General features: G+C 43.0%; 2 protein-coding genes across 2 annotated transcripts in view; one reads left to right on the forward strand and one right to left on the reverse strand.

The window, feature by feature from the left end:
- Window positions 1–5,059, forward strand: part of LOC118788394 (mothers against decapentaplegic homolog 6-like) — a 20,551-nt gene extending 15,492 nt beyond the window's left edge. The window contains exon 4 of the mRNA XM_036544373.1: window positions 4,156–5,059. Within this exon, the coding sequence (XP_036400266.1) occupies window positions 4,156–4,715 (560 nt within the window). The 3' untranslated portion in view covers window positions 4,716–5,059. The remainder of the gene's footprint in view (window positions 1–4,155) is intronic.
- A 4,599-nt stretch (window positions 5,060–9,658) lies between these two features.
- On the reverse strand, window positions 9,659–11,702 carry LOC118788316. The gene is made up of 2 exons (XM_036544276.1): window positions 11,414–11,702; window positions 9,659–10,159 (listed from the first exon to the last, which is right to left on the reverse strand). The coding sequence occupies exons 1-2, from the start codon at window positions 11,696–11,698 to the stop codon at window positions 9,659–9,661; spliced, it is 786 nt and encodes a 261-aa protein (XP_036400169.1). The 5' UTR covers window positions 11,699–11,702.
- Between the last annotated feature and the right edge of the window lie 4,239 nt (window positions 11,703–15,941).

Below are 15,941 nucleotides of genomic sequence, written 5' to 3' on the forward strand. Positions count from 1 at the left end.
TTTGCACTCACATAGGCTAGTAGCTAAGAAAAAGTCCAAATATACAGCAATTTTATAAGCATGTTAATGTCAGTGTTGTAAGCAATTGCCACCTTGTGACCCCTTGATACATCTGCATTGAAAAGAAGCGATTTGAACTTGAGAGAAGTCTGAGAAGGTGCTGCAGCAGTGCGATTTTGGGCAGGATGAATCGAGGGGCGAATAAGGTTAGAGACCTCGTTTGGCTTTCCTGCTGGGGTCTTGTCACCTCAGGATTGTCCTGTCACACACCCTTACGCTTGTTGATGTTGACACATTTAGTATGTCAAAAAATACCTGTTTCGCTTTGGCTAGTTATGAGTACAGATTCTTGGCATTTATTAAAAAAAAAAATACAAGAAGGGCTTTGTAGATTGCTCAAAGAAGCAGTCAAAAAAAAAAGGAAGAAAAAAAATGACTGGATGCGTACGACCCCAGCGGACCGCCATGCTTTTCCAGAGCTTAGGAACGTTCCGTAAATTAGATTTTAGGTGACAATGGTGAGTTTGTGATGTAGTCCCCCCCCCCTTGCCTTCCCACACAAACGCACCATCACAGTGAGGGGAAACTCTGTGCAGCAGACAAGAAAAGAAGGTCCTCTTTTAGTGTGTCATATTGTAATTTATTTATTTATATGTGCATATTTTTTTCTCAGAGTTTTGCAAACGCGGTCCACGCAGCCAGCATGTCGCATTTTAAAATAAGGTTTAAATTATAGGACTGGCTGCGGCTTTCCTGTTTTCCCTCAGTGTTTTTGCCAGCTCCCAATTTGCTTAATGAAATCCTGCCATTCCGTTTAGCTTAAAGATTCTTTGCAGATGTTGACAGGCAACAACTTTATGAATTATCGGAAATTTTTGCTCATTTAGCATTTTTTTTGCCTCTTAAATGGAGACCGTTTTTAGAAGAGGAACAGTGGTTTGAAGGGGAAGCAGTTTGCTTTGTCTTAGGAAGTTCTGACCCTCTTTGCTCGCTGAAAGGGAGCTTCAGGCATTCCCCAAAGAGTTCCTCACACCCCCAATCTGTTGACCAAATCAAGGGAATGGCAGCGTTTCAAGCATAAGCTGCATCCACCGTAATGGAAATGCTCCAGAGAGCAGGGTAGACACAGTACAGCACTCTGATTGGTCTTACTGTAAGACAGCTCAGAATAGATGCAGTCTTTGCTAATTGTCCATAGGAATCCATATTTGCCCTAAACTTTGTGTTGGATTGCTCATGTAAGAAATTATAAATTAGTAAAAAAAAAAAATAATAATAATAATAAAAGCAACCATTTCACTTTACAGTATAAAATGAAGAGATTCTGACCAGTGTGTGGGGGAGTGTGGCTTTGCTGTAGTTCTTTTTTTGTTCCAATAAGTGTTTAGGACCTCAAACCCACAAAACACTTAGGTTAGAGGTCTTTAGGTTGTTCAAGTTATAAAAAAAACTCTTTTCCTTCCCGACAAGCCCCCCCCAACACACACACACACACACACACACACACATCCTCATATACACACACACACGCGTGCGCGCACACACACACGTACACAGCATCCAACTCTCTCTGCTTGGCAGCCCAGTGGCCATGTCTGATTGCTGGTTGGGGCGCTAATCCTTGGCACAGGATGTGAGAGACGGTCGCCCTCTCTTCCTTCTCCCTCCCTCCCTCATTCCCTCTCCTTCCCCCTCATCCTCTCAGCTATGCTGGGGTAAGGCTGGAAGCAGAGATCTCCTCAGCATTTCCTGGATCAGTAAAGCTGAAAAATAAACTTCATGTGTGTGTGCTTTAATGACAGGAAGTGGAAGGCCTAGGAGATGGCAGAGGACCAATGGGAAGCTGTTCATCAGGCTCTCTCCCTCCCTCTCTCTTTCGCTCCCTTTGACTCCCTGTCCCCCCACCATCTCATGTGAATACCCAGCTCTATCTGCGCTCGTGCTGGGCTTCTCTCCTGCTTGTTTTTGTCTCTCTGCACTGAGTCTTTTTAAAAGCATTACCACATGATAACTGAGGACTGGTATTGAAGCCTCCAAGCCTCCTTTGCTCTGAGCAGTAATTACTCCAGCATGTCTGTGCAGCAGAATTACAGAGGGAAAGAGAGAGAGAGGCCGTTGTTTATGCTGGTAGGAGTTGTTCTCAACAATGACATTTTTTTTTTCTATGGGGTGGGGGAGTGAACTACTTATATATGCATTTTGAGGTTTGGTTTGACTTCTTGACTCAATTGACCTTTTTATATAATTCCTAAATTAAGAAGATATCAAAAGGGAAAAAGTACAGATTTCACTGAGGCTCCACCTCTGTCTCCATCTCCTATTGCCCAGCTGGCTCCTCCTCCTCTCAGCTCCGCCTCCTCGTGTTGCCAAGGAGGCACTGCCTTCTTCCAGTGCTGCTTGTCAAGCCCTGTCATTCCACATACTGACCCTCAGGCTCCGCCTCCTAACAGAACAGCTCTTCAGGTCTTTCCAATAAATCCCCACCTCCACGCACTTCCAGTACGCCCCGCCTTCTCGCAGTGGTGCTCGGCAGGCCCCGCCTCCTCTCAACACCTCAGGCTCTGCCCCCCTCACAACATTTCTCCAATCACATATTGAGATAAGACTCAATGGAGATGAATGGCATCAAAAGGCACTCTTTTTTTTTTTTTTTTTTAAATGAAGGAGCAAAGTTAGATGACCATCAGGGTGTTCTTTCCCTGGCAAAATGTGTTATGGTTACCATAGACAAAGTGAAGGGGGCGCGTCTGGGGCTCATCGCTGTGCTTGGGTTGCGGGGGGGGGTCTCACAGAGGCTGACGCAGAGGGGAGATGATGGTGAATGTACAATAGCATAAGCTGCTTATCTAATGGGTAAACAGGGCTGTTAAAAGGTGGCTGGGTTAATCAGATGCAGAAGGGCAGTAACTGCTTCCAGTTTTCTTAACCCCCTCCCGAAACCTCATGTGTTCCTGTGAGGTCCTAGTGCATACACATTTTTGGAGCAGAGTGGAGGTGGCTGCCTGTCTTGCAGGAGGATGCCTTTGAGCACTACACTGTCAGAGAGAGATTTACATTTACATTTATTCATTTAGCAGACGCTTTTATCCAAAGCGCTGTACAAATATGCATCAGCAAAGAGATAAGCATTCATGTCTGTGCCCTCCTCATTTCCAGCTCTCTAGAGCACCCCCTACCAGTGGAATCACAGTGATGTTGGAGTCTGTGTCGTTCCTCTGTGGTGGTCTTAGAATATCATGTTTTGAGGTCTGCAGCAAGGATTGTGTTCAGCATATGACATTTGCTCATCATATCAGTGCTAGCTATTTCATTATTTTACTCAGATTCCCAGAGACAGGAGGGTTCTGCCTGAATGCAGAGCTGTAGATGGACTGCAGGAGCCACCGGGGGTTGGAATCTTTTCTAACGCCTGTGGGCCTCGGCCGAGGGGCAGATGTCATTCTGGCGCTGGATGAGGAGGGGGGTGGAGAACGGGTCATTCGGGGCACAGGGATTCCCCCTGGGGACGGCTCCCTGTCACCACCTTGTCATGTCTTCTCACTCACACTCCCACCAGCTGTGCTTGTGCGTGTGAATGTGTGTGTCTGTGTGGTGAGGATAGCAGTATATGCTAAGGACTAGTGCAGGCCAGTCAGTGTACAGAGGATACTCATGCAGTGCTCTGATTTCAGTGCACTTCTCCTGAATGGTGATGTCATTTTAAGAGGACGGTTAAAGAACCCTGTTCATCTCCTCAAACCTGATCCTTCCTTTTAAAAAGGACAGCTTGCGGGGTGGAAACTGGAGTGGTGCTTTTACATTTTAATAGCCATCTCCTCTGTCTCCCCCTCTGTTTCTCTCTCAGACATCACATTCAGTGCACACCGGGCTTTAATGGCACGAGTTCACGCTGTACAGAATTGCCAGGGTCATAAATGGGAAATTATGATTCAGTGATCATAACTCTCTCTTCCTCTCTTCTCCTCTCTGGCTCTTCCTCTTCTCTCTTCTCCTCGTCAGTAATGTTTGATTCTGAGAGCCATAAACATCTGACTGTGTCCAAGTCCTAGCCTCAATGTCCAGTGTTTTCCTTTTGTGTTTCCTGGGGAATTGTATCGCTCCTGGATGGTTTGGCTGAGCATTGTCTCTCTCTCTCCCTCCCTCCCTCTCTCTCAGATACCTACACGTCAGCAGAGGGCCTGAAGCAGGGTCACTGGTGCAGCGTGGCCTACTGGGAGCACCGCTCGCGTGTGGGGCGCCTCTACGCCGTGCACGATCCCTCCGTCAGCATCTTCTACGACCTACCTCAGGGCACGGGCCTGTGCCTGGGCCAGCTGACCCTGGAGCAGCGCGGCAGCGCCGTCCGCCGCACGCGCGGCAAGATCGGCTTCGGCATCCTCCTGAGCAAGGAGCCGGACGGCGTGTGGGCCTACAACCGCAGCCAGCACCCCATCTTCGTCCACTCGCCCCTGCAGGACGCCCCGCGCGGGAGGGGCCTGGCCGTGCGCAAGGTGATGCCCGGCTACTCCATCAAGGTGTTCGACTTCAACAGCTGCGGGGCGCCGAGGCGCGCGGCCGAGTCCGGCTCCCCCGAGGGGCCCTATGACCCCAACAGCGTCCACATCAGCTTCGCCAAGGGCTGGGGCCCCTGCTACTCCAGACAGTTCATCACCTCCTGCCCCTGCTGGCTGGAGATCCTGCTCCACAGAAACAACCGCAGACAGCTGCCGCAATAGCGCAGACGAGACAGACTGATCCGAACACAATTTATCCCAAATATCATCTACCTAGATTTAATATAAACATTTTTTATCATATGGAAATTTATATTATACATGTAAATACGGAGTCATTTTTACAATGTGATTATTTATATATGGTGCAATGCGTGTCTATGTACAAGAGGAAAATAAATGAGAAAATGCACTTTTGTTAAGTAAGAATACTTTCAATACCGGTTTGAAAAATTATACAGCAAAAATAGGACGAGCCTGCTTTTTGGTGTATAGTTTTCATACGCTGTCAATGCCTGGACAAAAGCTAAGACCATCCCCAGATTGATAATAAAGTATTCATATAAGATGGCTCCTTGGTTGGTGTCTGGTTTCAATTAGTCGTCGGCCTCTGTTGGTCTCCCTCTCTGTCCAACTTCTGTAAACCACCTAAATGAAAAGTATCTTCTGTTTCTGTTTGTGTTGGCATCGGCAGCCTGGCCTGAGATCAGTTTCTGTCAGCCCTCTCTCTCGAACCAAAGGCAGGTTCCATTCCTCCGAGAGCTTCCACACCAGCGGGATTTTAAAGAACGTTCCAATATAGGCAACAGTGTTGTCTGAGCCTGCGGGAAATCTGTTAAACAGCAGCCTGCATGTAGGGAGTAAATCTGACTTCCTGTTTAATTGTTCGTTTTTGTTGTCAGAAACAAGGGTTCCAGGGGCGGGGATTGGAGTTGTGGGGGGGGGGTTGAAATGGACTTATCCACCAACCTTCAGCAACGATTGTCCTGAAAACATTCTGAACAGATGTGGCCTACCTGAGCAGGGCCCAGGGGTTTCTGAAGACGGTAAAGTTGATAGCCAGTACATGATGATAGCCAGTGGTGTGCATACTCTTAGAAGCAGGCCAAGTGGTGTGGACGGAGTTTGTGCGGATGGCCTTCCCTCCTGCACACATTGTATGAAGAGAAGGGCTCTAGTCTGTTACCCTACATCCCATCTGGGTCGATGGGAATGTCACTCTCCGCTTCACTCAACTGGGGAAATGGCCTCCCCCCATCCCCTTCTCCCTTTGTATACTGTGGAAAAAGACCCCCGATTGCCATTGGAAACGAGCAGGCACATTGGTGAGAGGCTGTAATGCAGAGCACGCAGATTACCCAGCATACCACAGCAGGCGGGCAGGGGCCCTGTCAGACCTCTGAGGGTGAGCTGAAGTGTTGAGTTGCATCTCTGGAACAGCATCCCGCTGCTTTTCCTTTAGAGAGCAGAGACTGCTGCAGCAGCGCTGCGCTACGGCCTCACTGGGAGCAGGGGAGGCTGGAAGCGGCGTGTAAACAGATGGCGCTGATTAACTAACCGCATCTTTTTCTCATTTCTTAAGACATCTTTACCGTTTGGGCACCGCGCCAGGCTACCATTTCTGTCTCTTTGTGACGTAACTGGCTGCCGTCAGGCTGAATTAGAGAAGTATACGAGAGAATTTTCCACAAAAATACGCTTGCGTCCATGCCTGCAAAACACAGCTAGGGTGTGCGCGCAAAAGCACTTTTTCATAAACTGAACATGTAGTTGTAACTTTGTAAAAGAACGTAGGGGTGTGGTTGGATGTGCTCCTTTGCTGCATAGTATCCATATAAATCCTTCACATAAATCGTATTGTTGGAAAAGCTATCTTTGGTTCTGAACATTTTCCGTGCTTTTAGTCTTCTTTTAGTTGTTGCATTTTTGAGGCGAAAAGCTGAAATTTTAAACGCAGTTCAAAGAAAATGAACATAGACTAATTAACAAGCACGAACAAAGAGCGCAGATCCTCACATCTCTGGTGCAACCACGACATCTGGTGGTAATACGTTATTACTGTGCCTCTGTGATGTAAGCAGAGTAATCCGTTACGTTTAAGTAAAGGGTGTACAATGTTTTACATTAAAATACGCATTTAATCACAAATGAAGAGCTAACAAACCACTTCATTTATCATGATTTAATGTTTAAATAGTGTTAAACACATTTATTTTACTGAAGCCTAGCAAACACAAATATCATAATTCACTGATTTTACCAGCTGTTAGCCGAGGTTACTAACTTATCAGAAGTGTTCTAGTGCAATTCAGGCCGTCCAGGTCATGTGCCTTACCCTAAAACAGTACGTATAGCTTCATTTTAAACTGCTTAGGAAGTCAGTTGTGGAGCTATAACAGTCATCGATGACGTGGGGGGGAACACTTCAAACATACTTGCTTTTGGTGAGAAATAGTGCCGTTCAGGAAAGGCTCCATTGTGAATGCAGTCTCATTCCGTGGAAGGAGTTAAACAAGGAGGAACGATTTTGTGATTTAAATAATAATCATAAAAACCCCAATCTTCTTGGCTGTGTTTCACACACAGAGACCTGGGGCAGAGTTTTGGCTCATGGCTCCTGAAAGCTGTTTTTATCCAGTCACAGTGTCTCACTATAATTACTACAGCGGCTGACAGACGCTTAAACAAACACAACGAAGAGGAGTCATTTACTGAAGACATTTCACCCACATACATTTTTCCAAGTCAGTGTCAAAGTCATCTTTGTTACTGCCTGAAAATGTGGGCAGCGTGGATTTTTGTTGTCATGGCACTCATCCAAAACGCTCGATCTCGCTCTCCTCCACCAAACTGTGCGAGCGTAGCGTGGTTGCGATACCTGCAATTAACTTAAAGCCTCAATGGGTTGCATTGTTCTTGTGCGTACAGTGTCTGTCTCTGAAGGTGTGAGTAAATGGAGGAGAGCAGCGCCCAACGGCTGGAATTTTTAGTGCCTCTTATAATTTTTCTTACTTAGCACACTGAGGCAATTTAGGTAGCTCATTAAAAAATATATTATTTACTTTCAGTACAGTTTTGATCAAATTTGTTTTTTTTAGTATTAAAAATCAAAAATCTAAATAAGCATTGTTGTTCTAGCCTTGTTGCATTAAAATTGCTATTTCACACACGCACGTAAACAGATAACGACGGTTTGACCCACTTTATCTGTAATCCAACACACACTCCAACAACAGAACTTCAGCCAAGATACTACTCAAATACAAATTAAAATGCATTAGTAGCAACAATTACACGACTCAATGTTGCCAAGGTCTACGGACATGTCAGAAGAAAAAACAGAAATTAGTAATAAACTATCACAAAACGAGCTCGTTATTGGCAGGCACACTCGGAAGTCAAAACTTTTTCGGTTCAATCGGTTTGTTGAAACCCCATCATCAAGACTGATAGGACATTCAGATTAAAAATGCTAGTCAAAGGCAGCAGAGAGATAGCTCCATGCAGGGTGTGGTGGAGGGTATACTCAACAAAATCTTGATGGTAGTGTTGGCAACTGTGATGGCATTGGCGCTAAATCAGCCCTAAACTTTTCAAACCTCGTCAGTGCCTTTTTCCCTGATAGCGTCAATATGTGCTTTCAGTACGCCCCCGGTGGGGCCAAGCCCCACCCCTCCAAAAATATATTAGAAGACTGACGGCTGCACAGACGAATCAGCACAGACGAGTGTATACTTCATCACGTCATTTTGTTTAACAATTGTGATGTCATAATGGGTCATCTGTCGCCACAGCGAGAAAAGCGTGGAGCTGTACGTAACAATCACAGCTAGTGTAAAAGACCCAAGTGAACTATGGGAGCTCTGGGATATGGATTGCTGCTGTGCTTTGGAGGCTTCTGTCAAGTTGGAGGATGGAAATTTGATGCTGTAGGCCCTACTACTTTTTAAAGGATTGTTATTTTCATTTACATGTTGAATACCATGTCTTTTGAAAAACATGCAGTTATTTTTACAACAAATGCTGATGTGGGTAGGATTCAAATTTGACTTATATGCATTTACTTGTACAAAAACATAATTTCCACACTTGACTTTCTTCTATTCATCATCTCCAGGAGAAGCTGAGGTAGGTGTACATGTTGTAGAGAAAAGGAAAAGCATACACAAATAATAATTAATGCAGGTGAGTGGTAGCAAAACAAAATTACAAGGAGGGGATGTAGAAATGCACCCACAGTTTAAATACTCCAAAAGAGACCCATCACAAAAATGGTATTTCCTTTTTTCCCAGCTTTCTTGCTGAAAAGAACTACTTTCTGAGCATTTCACTCCCTTTATATACACCACAGCTCTTAGTACAACAGACTGTTTTTAATTATATTCTGTTGTATTTTCATAGGACAAATTATTTGTAATGTACATTGTAAAATACATTGTCTTCTAGGGAATGGAATAAAAGAGCACACTATATTTAGAGAAACTGCCATTTTGAGTTTTGCACTTTGAAATGAATTGCCTTTTGGGTCTCAGTTCTTTGTTTGCTGTTCAGTTTCTACTACTGTGCCAGTAATGGTGTAAAAAACTTCTGACAGTATGACGTGTGGGTTTTCATCAAAGCAAGGCTTTAAACTTGAGGAGTTGGGTTGACAAACAAGGAAATTCCAAAACAAGGTAACTTGATACTAATGCCACCTGACTTACCAAAATAAGACACTTTATTATTTCTTTGATGGCATGTAACTTGGTGGTAGTGCATCTGGTTCAGAGGTCATGGGGTGCAACTAACTACTGAAAATACTGGGTTAACATGTCAAATCCTAAACGGCTTTGACTGATATTGACAACAAACAATTAATTCTTGTCTTGTATTTTCCAATGAAGTCAGTGCCCCGACTGATGCTTTTAAAATTCTTGACCTTTGACCCTTTATGCACCAAATAAGACTACTAACTCTTGTCAGAGATGAGTTGATAACATGTGACTTTTTTTCTCATGTAGTGAATTTATCATGGCATTAACTGTATACCTAATGCTCTTAAGTGTTTCTCTCACACAAGTGGTTGCCATTTTCATTCAAGAAAATCAAAATATTGCAACCTTCAGAGCACCCCCAAAGCACAAAAACAGGAAAAGATTGCAAATGAAACACTTATGAACACAAAGTTAACATCTTTTCTCCAGCAGAGCTATGATGCGGTCCTGCTTCTCAGACATCTCCCGGAGTGTTGAGGAGATATCCTTCAGGCAGGCCAATGTCTCCTCTTCCCTTTTCTCTCTCCTCGCCTCGCGGTTTTCCCTCCTTTTTTCTGCCAAGACGTTCCTCCACGTGTGTCTGTTGGCGAGGCTCTCCAGAACCTTGGTGCGTCGTAGTGCGTGTCCTTCGTAATTCTCCAAGAAGGTGTCCGTGGCGTCTGAGGCCATCTTCTTCCTCTTAGCGCCCAGGGGTTTGCGCTGACACGACGCGCTGGGCGTGATGCTGGAGGTGGAGTCTGTGTGCGTTCCCTGCCTGTCAGGTGACTGGGTGTGTGACGGAGCAGGCGTGCACGGCGCTGGGGAAGGTGCCGGAGGCTGCTCGGCCACCATGGGAAACAGCGCCGTGGAAACGGTGGGAACTGATGATGTCAGAGGTGCTCCCACTCTCTGTGACAGAAGATTGTCCAGGGCCTGCGGAGAGAAGACAGAAAAGCACACGCTCTACCTGTAAGGGTCATTTTACAAACATGTACATGTACAATAAAACAAGACTTTCCAGGGGTGCCAAATTCATTGCTGTGTGGCACTCTGGTGGATTCTAGTACCAATAGATAAACGATGACAGCCCCCAGTTCTTATTTAACACAACAAAGAAATTAATTCTGAAGGTTTTGGTAAAACGTTCAGGAAAAAAGATAACATAACTCAGCTAAGGACGTGGTTTATGTAGCTACTTCTTGTTCCTTGATACCCAAATGCTAATACTATATCCGTTATGGTAAACATTTACCACGGTAAATCTTTTTTGTATCTGTTAATTGATAGTAAGCTCCTTATTGTTTGATTTCAGTTAGTATGTTTCTTCATTTGTTTAACGTTCCACATATTCTGTTGAGGTCTATATAGCAAGCGCACAGTGAGATTCTGTTGGTTCAACGATATTTTTTTTATTTAATAAATAATCGAAGATCAAGAGCCACAAAGAAGTAGCCACCCAGAGACATCTCGTTTGTACCTCAACTTCCAAACTATGCTATCTTGCCAGCAACATGGTGAGACAAACTCGAGTGGCCTGCCCAAAGATTCTGAAGATACAGTAGTTAGCATCAAATACTACAAGTAACATTTACACAGACTGAGAACGACAAGCCAATATCACGATCATCTATGTAAACCTATATTGTTGTTTATCTTTTTTATTTATTATTTTGATTTGTTCATTCAATCGTTCAGATATTCCCGCCTGCCACGCAAATGTAGCGGACCAATTGCATTTGGCGTTTAGCGCAAAGCCCTCCCCCCACGGACAACGGCATGGTAAACAGCTAAGTTAACAAATCAGAGCTTAGTTTTGTAATTAGTAGCTCTCATGCGGCAGTAGTCAGACAAGAAGCATGTTCGTGTGTGGCTACTTATCAGCCAGCTGCATAAAAAATCTTAACATTAGAAGTCGGTAGCGTTGAGATTTTGGAACGTAAAAGTTTGAAAGTCTGATCAACTAAGTGTCCATCCCTGCATGCAGTAAAAATTGCTGCAGAACAATATAAGCGAGGTAGCTAGTAATGATACTATTCCTTAAAATAATATCAACAAACACTTGTGTTATCAAGGATGCAAACCGTGAATAGTTGTAGTTATGCTACTGGAAAGACAACTAAATCCTCAAAGTTAGTGAAATAACAAAATTAAAGATCTGACTGTCTGGCTAACTAGCTAGCTGCCTACCTCGAAATACTCCCATGTAATCCTTGCTTCGCCTGACAGTCGGGTCCTGCTTTTTGTTCTCTTGTAAGTAACAAGCAAATTGTTCCATTTTTTCCTGATCTTCTGTGCTGAAATGTTGTAACCATGAGCCAAGAATTCATTGTGCAGCATCTGATAAAATTGTGTTTTGTTCAGTTTGTAATGATCCCAGTGAACTTGAGTCAGTTCAATCAACAACTGCGTTGTTCTTGGATTGAACTCTGAGGTGGAGAAAATGTCAGTTTCTCTTTTCACAATCCCCGTCATTGCTCCAAACAGTCTACACACGATTCTGGGCTGCGTTCACGTTGCTGCCTAAAAGTCGGCGTCTGCGTCTGCAGTCTGCGTCTGACGTAAGGTCTGCATGGACGCCTGTGTAGGCTTTGGGAGGGGGGGGGGGGGGGGGAGACAAAATGGAACGTGACCTAGCGAAGACCACCGAACATGTCCGATAACCTCTTCGCTTCCCGAACGATTTGACGGAGTGAAGGAGCCCCACTCCGTCATTTTGTTACATTTAGTGAAGGAGGCTACACGTGAGGAGCCAAACAGCGATTACTCCTCTGGATTATTCCCACTTTGTACAGACAACATAACAATTAAAATCGGAGCTAATGTTTAATGAGCTCGATGAAACCACCAACAGACCCATTGGCTACATTCAGGGTGCTTTCACACTGGTGCGGACCCGAGTCCGCTTGAGCCGTTAGTTCGGTCCGTTTTGTTGATGTGAGAGTCGTTTTCTAACTCGGGTGCGCACCGAGGGACCGTATCCGAGTCCTCCAGAAAACGGGGGTCTGGGGTACGGTTCGCATTTGGTGTGAAAGCTATCCGATCTAAAAACAGGAAGTAAACGCAATTTTGCCTCCCTTTTGCGTCGTTGCCTAGCGACATTGGTAAATAAAAGCTTCACGTTCCTTACATGATGATGACGTAAACGGACCAGAGTTCGCAACCAAAAAATGTAATATGAAAGGTGTATTAATATAATACTCTGAACTTCTAGGCGTGTATGGTATTCATATACCATCAAGGGTATATGCTTTAGCTTTTGATGCAATCCCTTCTGGTGTGGTAGCCTAATGCTTCTTAGAAACTCAATAGTATGTGAACTGACTTTACTACCACTGGATCCTGTTGTTACTGGTGTTGGGCGGATCTGTTTCGCCTCTAAAAAGAGCAATAATACGTGATATACGTGCTTTATTTCAAAAAGACAGCCTCTGTTCCAAATGTTGTTCCCTACTGGAATAACCTTACTTCAGACCTGGACTGGAAGAAAATCTGGTGCCTACCCTCTAAATATCTTATCATAAATAAGGTTAAGGAAGTGTCTTTTAAAATGATTCATCGTTTTTATCCCTCCAAGGTATTTCTACAAAGATATAAAAAGGACATTGATGTGGACTGCTCATTTGGTCAGCTGGTTCCAGAAGATCTATATAATTTATTTATTGTCCCCACTCTTGTACTTTCTGACAGGATGTCTGTAGGCCTACATTTATCTCCCAATATATTGATTCTGAATTTCCCTTTCCTATGATAATGTATTGTTTGGTATTTTTACTTACTCTTCTGCCAAGGCAAATAATTACTACTATATTATATTATTATTTGATATATATTATTTGATTTTATTACTTGCAAATGTTCTCCATTCATAAATCTTCCTTTTTAATTTTTGAAAACGAAATCAAACAATATATCACATAAATCCTATACTCTAAAAATAGGAAAGCTATTAAAACCTTGAATTTACGTATACCTTATTTAACATTTTTGTGAGCTGATTTATGATTTGTGTCAGTCTTCTGATCCCCTGGCATTATCTGTTTATGTATTTTCTATATGTTTACCCTGCTGTTTGTTAATAAAAGTAAAAAAAAATTAAATATCATGTAAAAGGAGACCAGCGGCGGCGGGGGATAATCGCACTCGAGTGCGGACCAGCAAAACGGACCAGGTGTGAAACCAGTCTGAAAAGAGACCAGCGGGGGCAGGGGGAGGGGGAAATAATCGCACTCGAGTTTGGACCAGCAAAACGGACCAAAAGCAACCTCAGACCAATGTAATTGACATTCGTAATTGTTTCAGCTTATTTAACCTGTCCGCTCGTATAACGTTAACATGGTGGTAATTCCTCCTGGCGAAGACAAGCTAAGTTTACAGTTTATTCTGACTAAAAGCCAGCAAGGTCACCATCTAAGAATTTTAGCAGCACACAACAGTAATTAATGATATTAGGACAGGGTCGCAACAGGTCACACGCGCGCAATTTTTCCCTTTGATTTAGTATACGCTGCTGATGTCATCACCCAGCCCCAGGCAGTCTCCTTTAAGGTTTGAAGGAACTGCTGACCGGGGGAAAGCTGTGGTGGTGAACTTGAAGTTGATGGAGACCTTGACTATTGCTTTCTGATTATGCTTTTGTTCGGTAACTCGGACTCTTGAGTCAGGCGATAATGACACGGAAACCTGGTGAATGTTTTGAATGGTATGATAATCTGGTCTTGCAACGAACGCAGTAAATTCATTAAAGTAGCCTATACCAAGAGTGGCAGAACTATGTCGATGGGATCTTTGGAACAGTGCGGTCCCGTGGAGTTCAGAAGAGGAAACGTGTGCATATTAGCGACTCCAGTTATGGAGCGTGCGCTAATTTGTGACGTCAAAAAACCAGTGAAGGCAAATGTCCGTTTAGTGGGTTGCGGGCTTTATGTAAGGTGTTATTTGAAAAAATTATTGCAAAGTTACAATGATGACATTATATGATGTGCGCAGACATAGCGCGTATGATTGATGGGAATTAATAATCTGTGTTGCACCAGTGTTATCTTTTCTATTATTTTTCTTTTCTATTATTATTTCCTTTTCCCAGGGTCAGTGGATAGTTTTCCATTTTTTCCAGTGAGCGTGGTTTGTTTATTTATTCATTTATTTTTAAATTCCCACAGGAAAATGCGCTATAAGGAACAAAAACAAAACTTGATTGATTGATTGGTTGATTAACTGAATCCCCCCTCCCCACCACCATGTGATTGACTAGTTCATTTTATTCGATTCAAAATAAAGCCAGAGTATACGCAACACAACGACGGATCTCAGTTGCACCTTAATTGACGGATATGTTACTGACAGGTTGAAGAGCTCTCGTTTGAAAATAGTAATGTCTAGTTTTATATTTGGTTTTTGAGTTTAAAATGTTTGTTTTGATTGGACTTTCTGGTTGCACATTTCAGTGGTTTTTGGTATGCAGTATTATTCCAAAAAGGCCAGTAGATTCAGGCAGTATCTGTCTGCTCAGAACAGTTGCATTTCAATTTGTTATACCCCTCCAATATCAGAAAGTATGTGTGTTTATACAAGTTACCACAGGGGGGCGGAATTTATCTTTGTACGAAAATGTTTCTACTGCAATATGAATTGTTTGAATAAGTTTGATCAGTTTTAATATATGCTATAGGACAGTGTGTGTGTATTGTGGCCTCCATATACTCATTCATATCCCTGATCCAACAGAACAAAATATACTATAAATTAAGTGCATATACAGAAAAAATGTTATCTACTCTTCAGAATAGAATTTTATTCCAAAGATTACTTAAATATGTGAATAAATGTGACCTTCAGGTTTTCTGGAAGAACATGTATTTTTGAACTCCGCTATGAGCAATGATAGTGGGATTAAAGTACAACATTTAAAATATTTTAAACCGGATGATCAAGTATGTACATTTTTCCATTATATTATGCCTTTATTCTTTGATAACAAGTATGAATAAACATGTATGTGTTATATAATTACAATTATTTACAACATTTGGAAGTTACCAAAACTTCCTTGGTGCTTAAACCTGTACACAACTGAAAAAAACTAACGTCAAACAGTTAAACATGAACATATGGCTTCACTCAAAGGTCAATAGTCTCATGGTAGTAAGAGGTCAGCTGGACATCTATTCTGGCTATAGAAGCACTTAAGAACTCACTTATATTGTGAGCTGGCTGGAGATTTACATTTACATTTATATTTAGCCATTTAGCAGATGCTTTTATCCAAAGCAACTTGCAAAAGTGCATACAAGAACATTAGACTAAGAGCAGAGATGATACTAAAGTATAAATATCATAATCTGATAGTTGATAGATATATTCTGTTATGTACTGTTACATTCTGTTACACACCAATAGGTGCAACAGGAAGTTTGAGGATATATCAAATGTGTTTTAAGATTTAGTGTGATTGTTCAGAGTTCAGGGTCAGTTGAACCAAGATGTAGTTTGAACAGATGAGTTTCCAGTTTTCAGTGGAAGATGGACAGTGAGTAGGTGGTTCTGATTGTTCTAGCACTTCTGACTGCTTTATCTAGCTACCTAGCCATTTATTAGCCATCTGGTCAAAACAACCTCTTCTGCCCCTGCCAACTCCTGTCCATCTCAGTTAGGTCAAAAATTGTTTATGTTGAGGGGACCTCTGGTCAAGGGGGTAGTGGATCGAGGACACGGAACA

The sequence above is a fragment of the Megalops cyprinoides genome, chromosome 13 (assembly GCF_013368585.1).
Source record: "Megalops cyprinoides isolate fMegCyp1 chromosome 13, fMegCyp1.pri, whole genome shotgun sequence".
Taxonomy (NCBI): domain Eukaryota; kingdom Metazoa; phylum Chordata; class Actinopteri; order Elopiformes; family Megalopidae; genus Megalops; species Megalops cyprinoides.

Coding starts and splice junctions, on each gene's coding strand:
- LOC118788316 (XM_036544276.1), bottom strand. CDS start 11,698: ATGACGGGGATTGTGAAAAGAGAAACTGACATTTTCTCCACCTCAGAG. Junction 10,160..11,413: donor TTACATGGGAGTATTTCGAG/GTAGGCAGCTAG, acceptor TTCTCTCCGCAG/GCCCTGGACAATCTTCTGTC.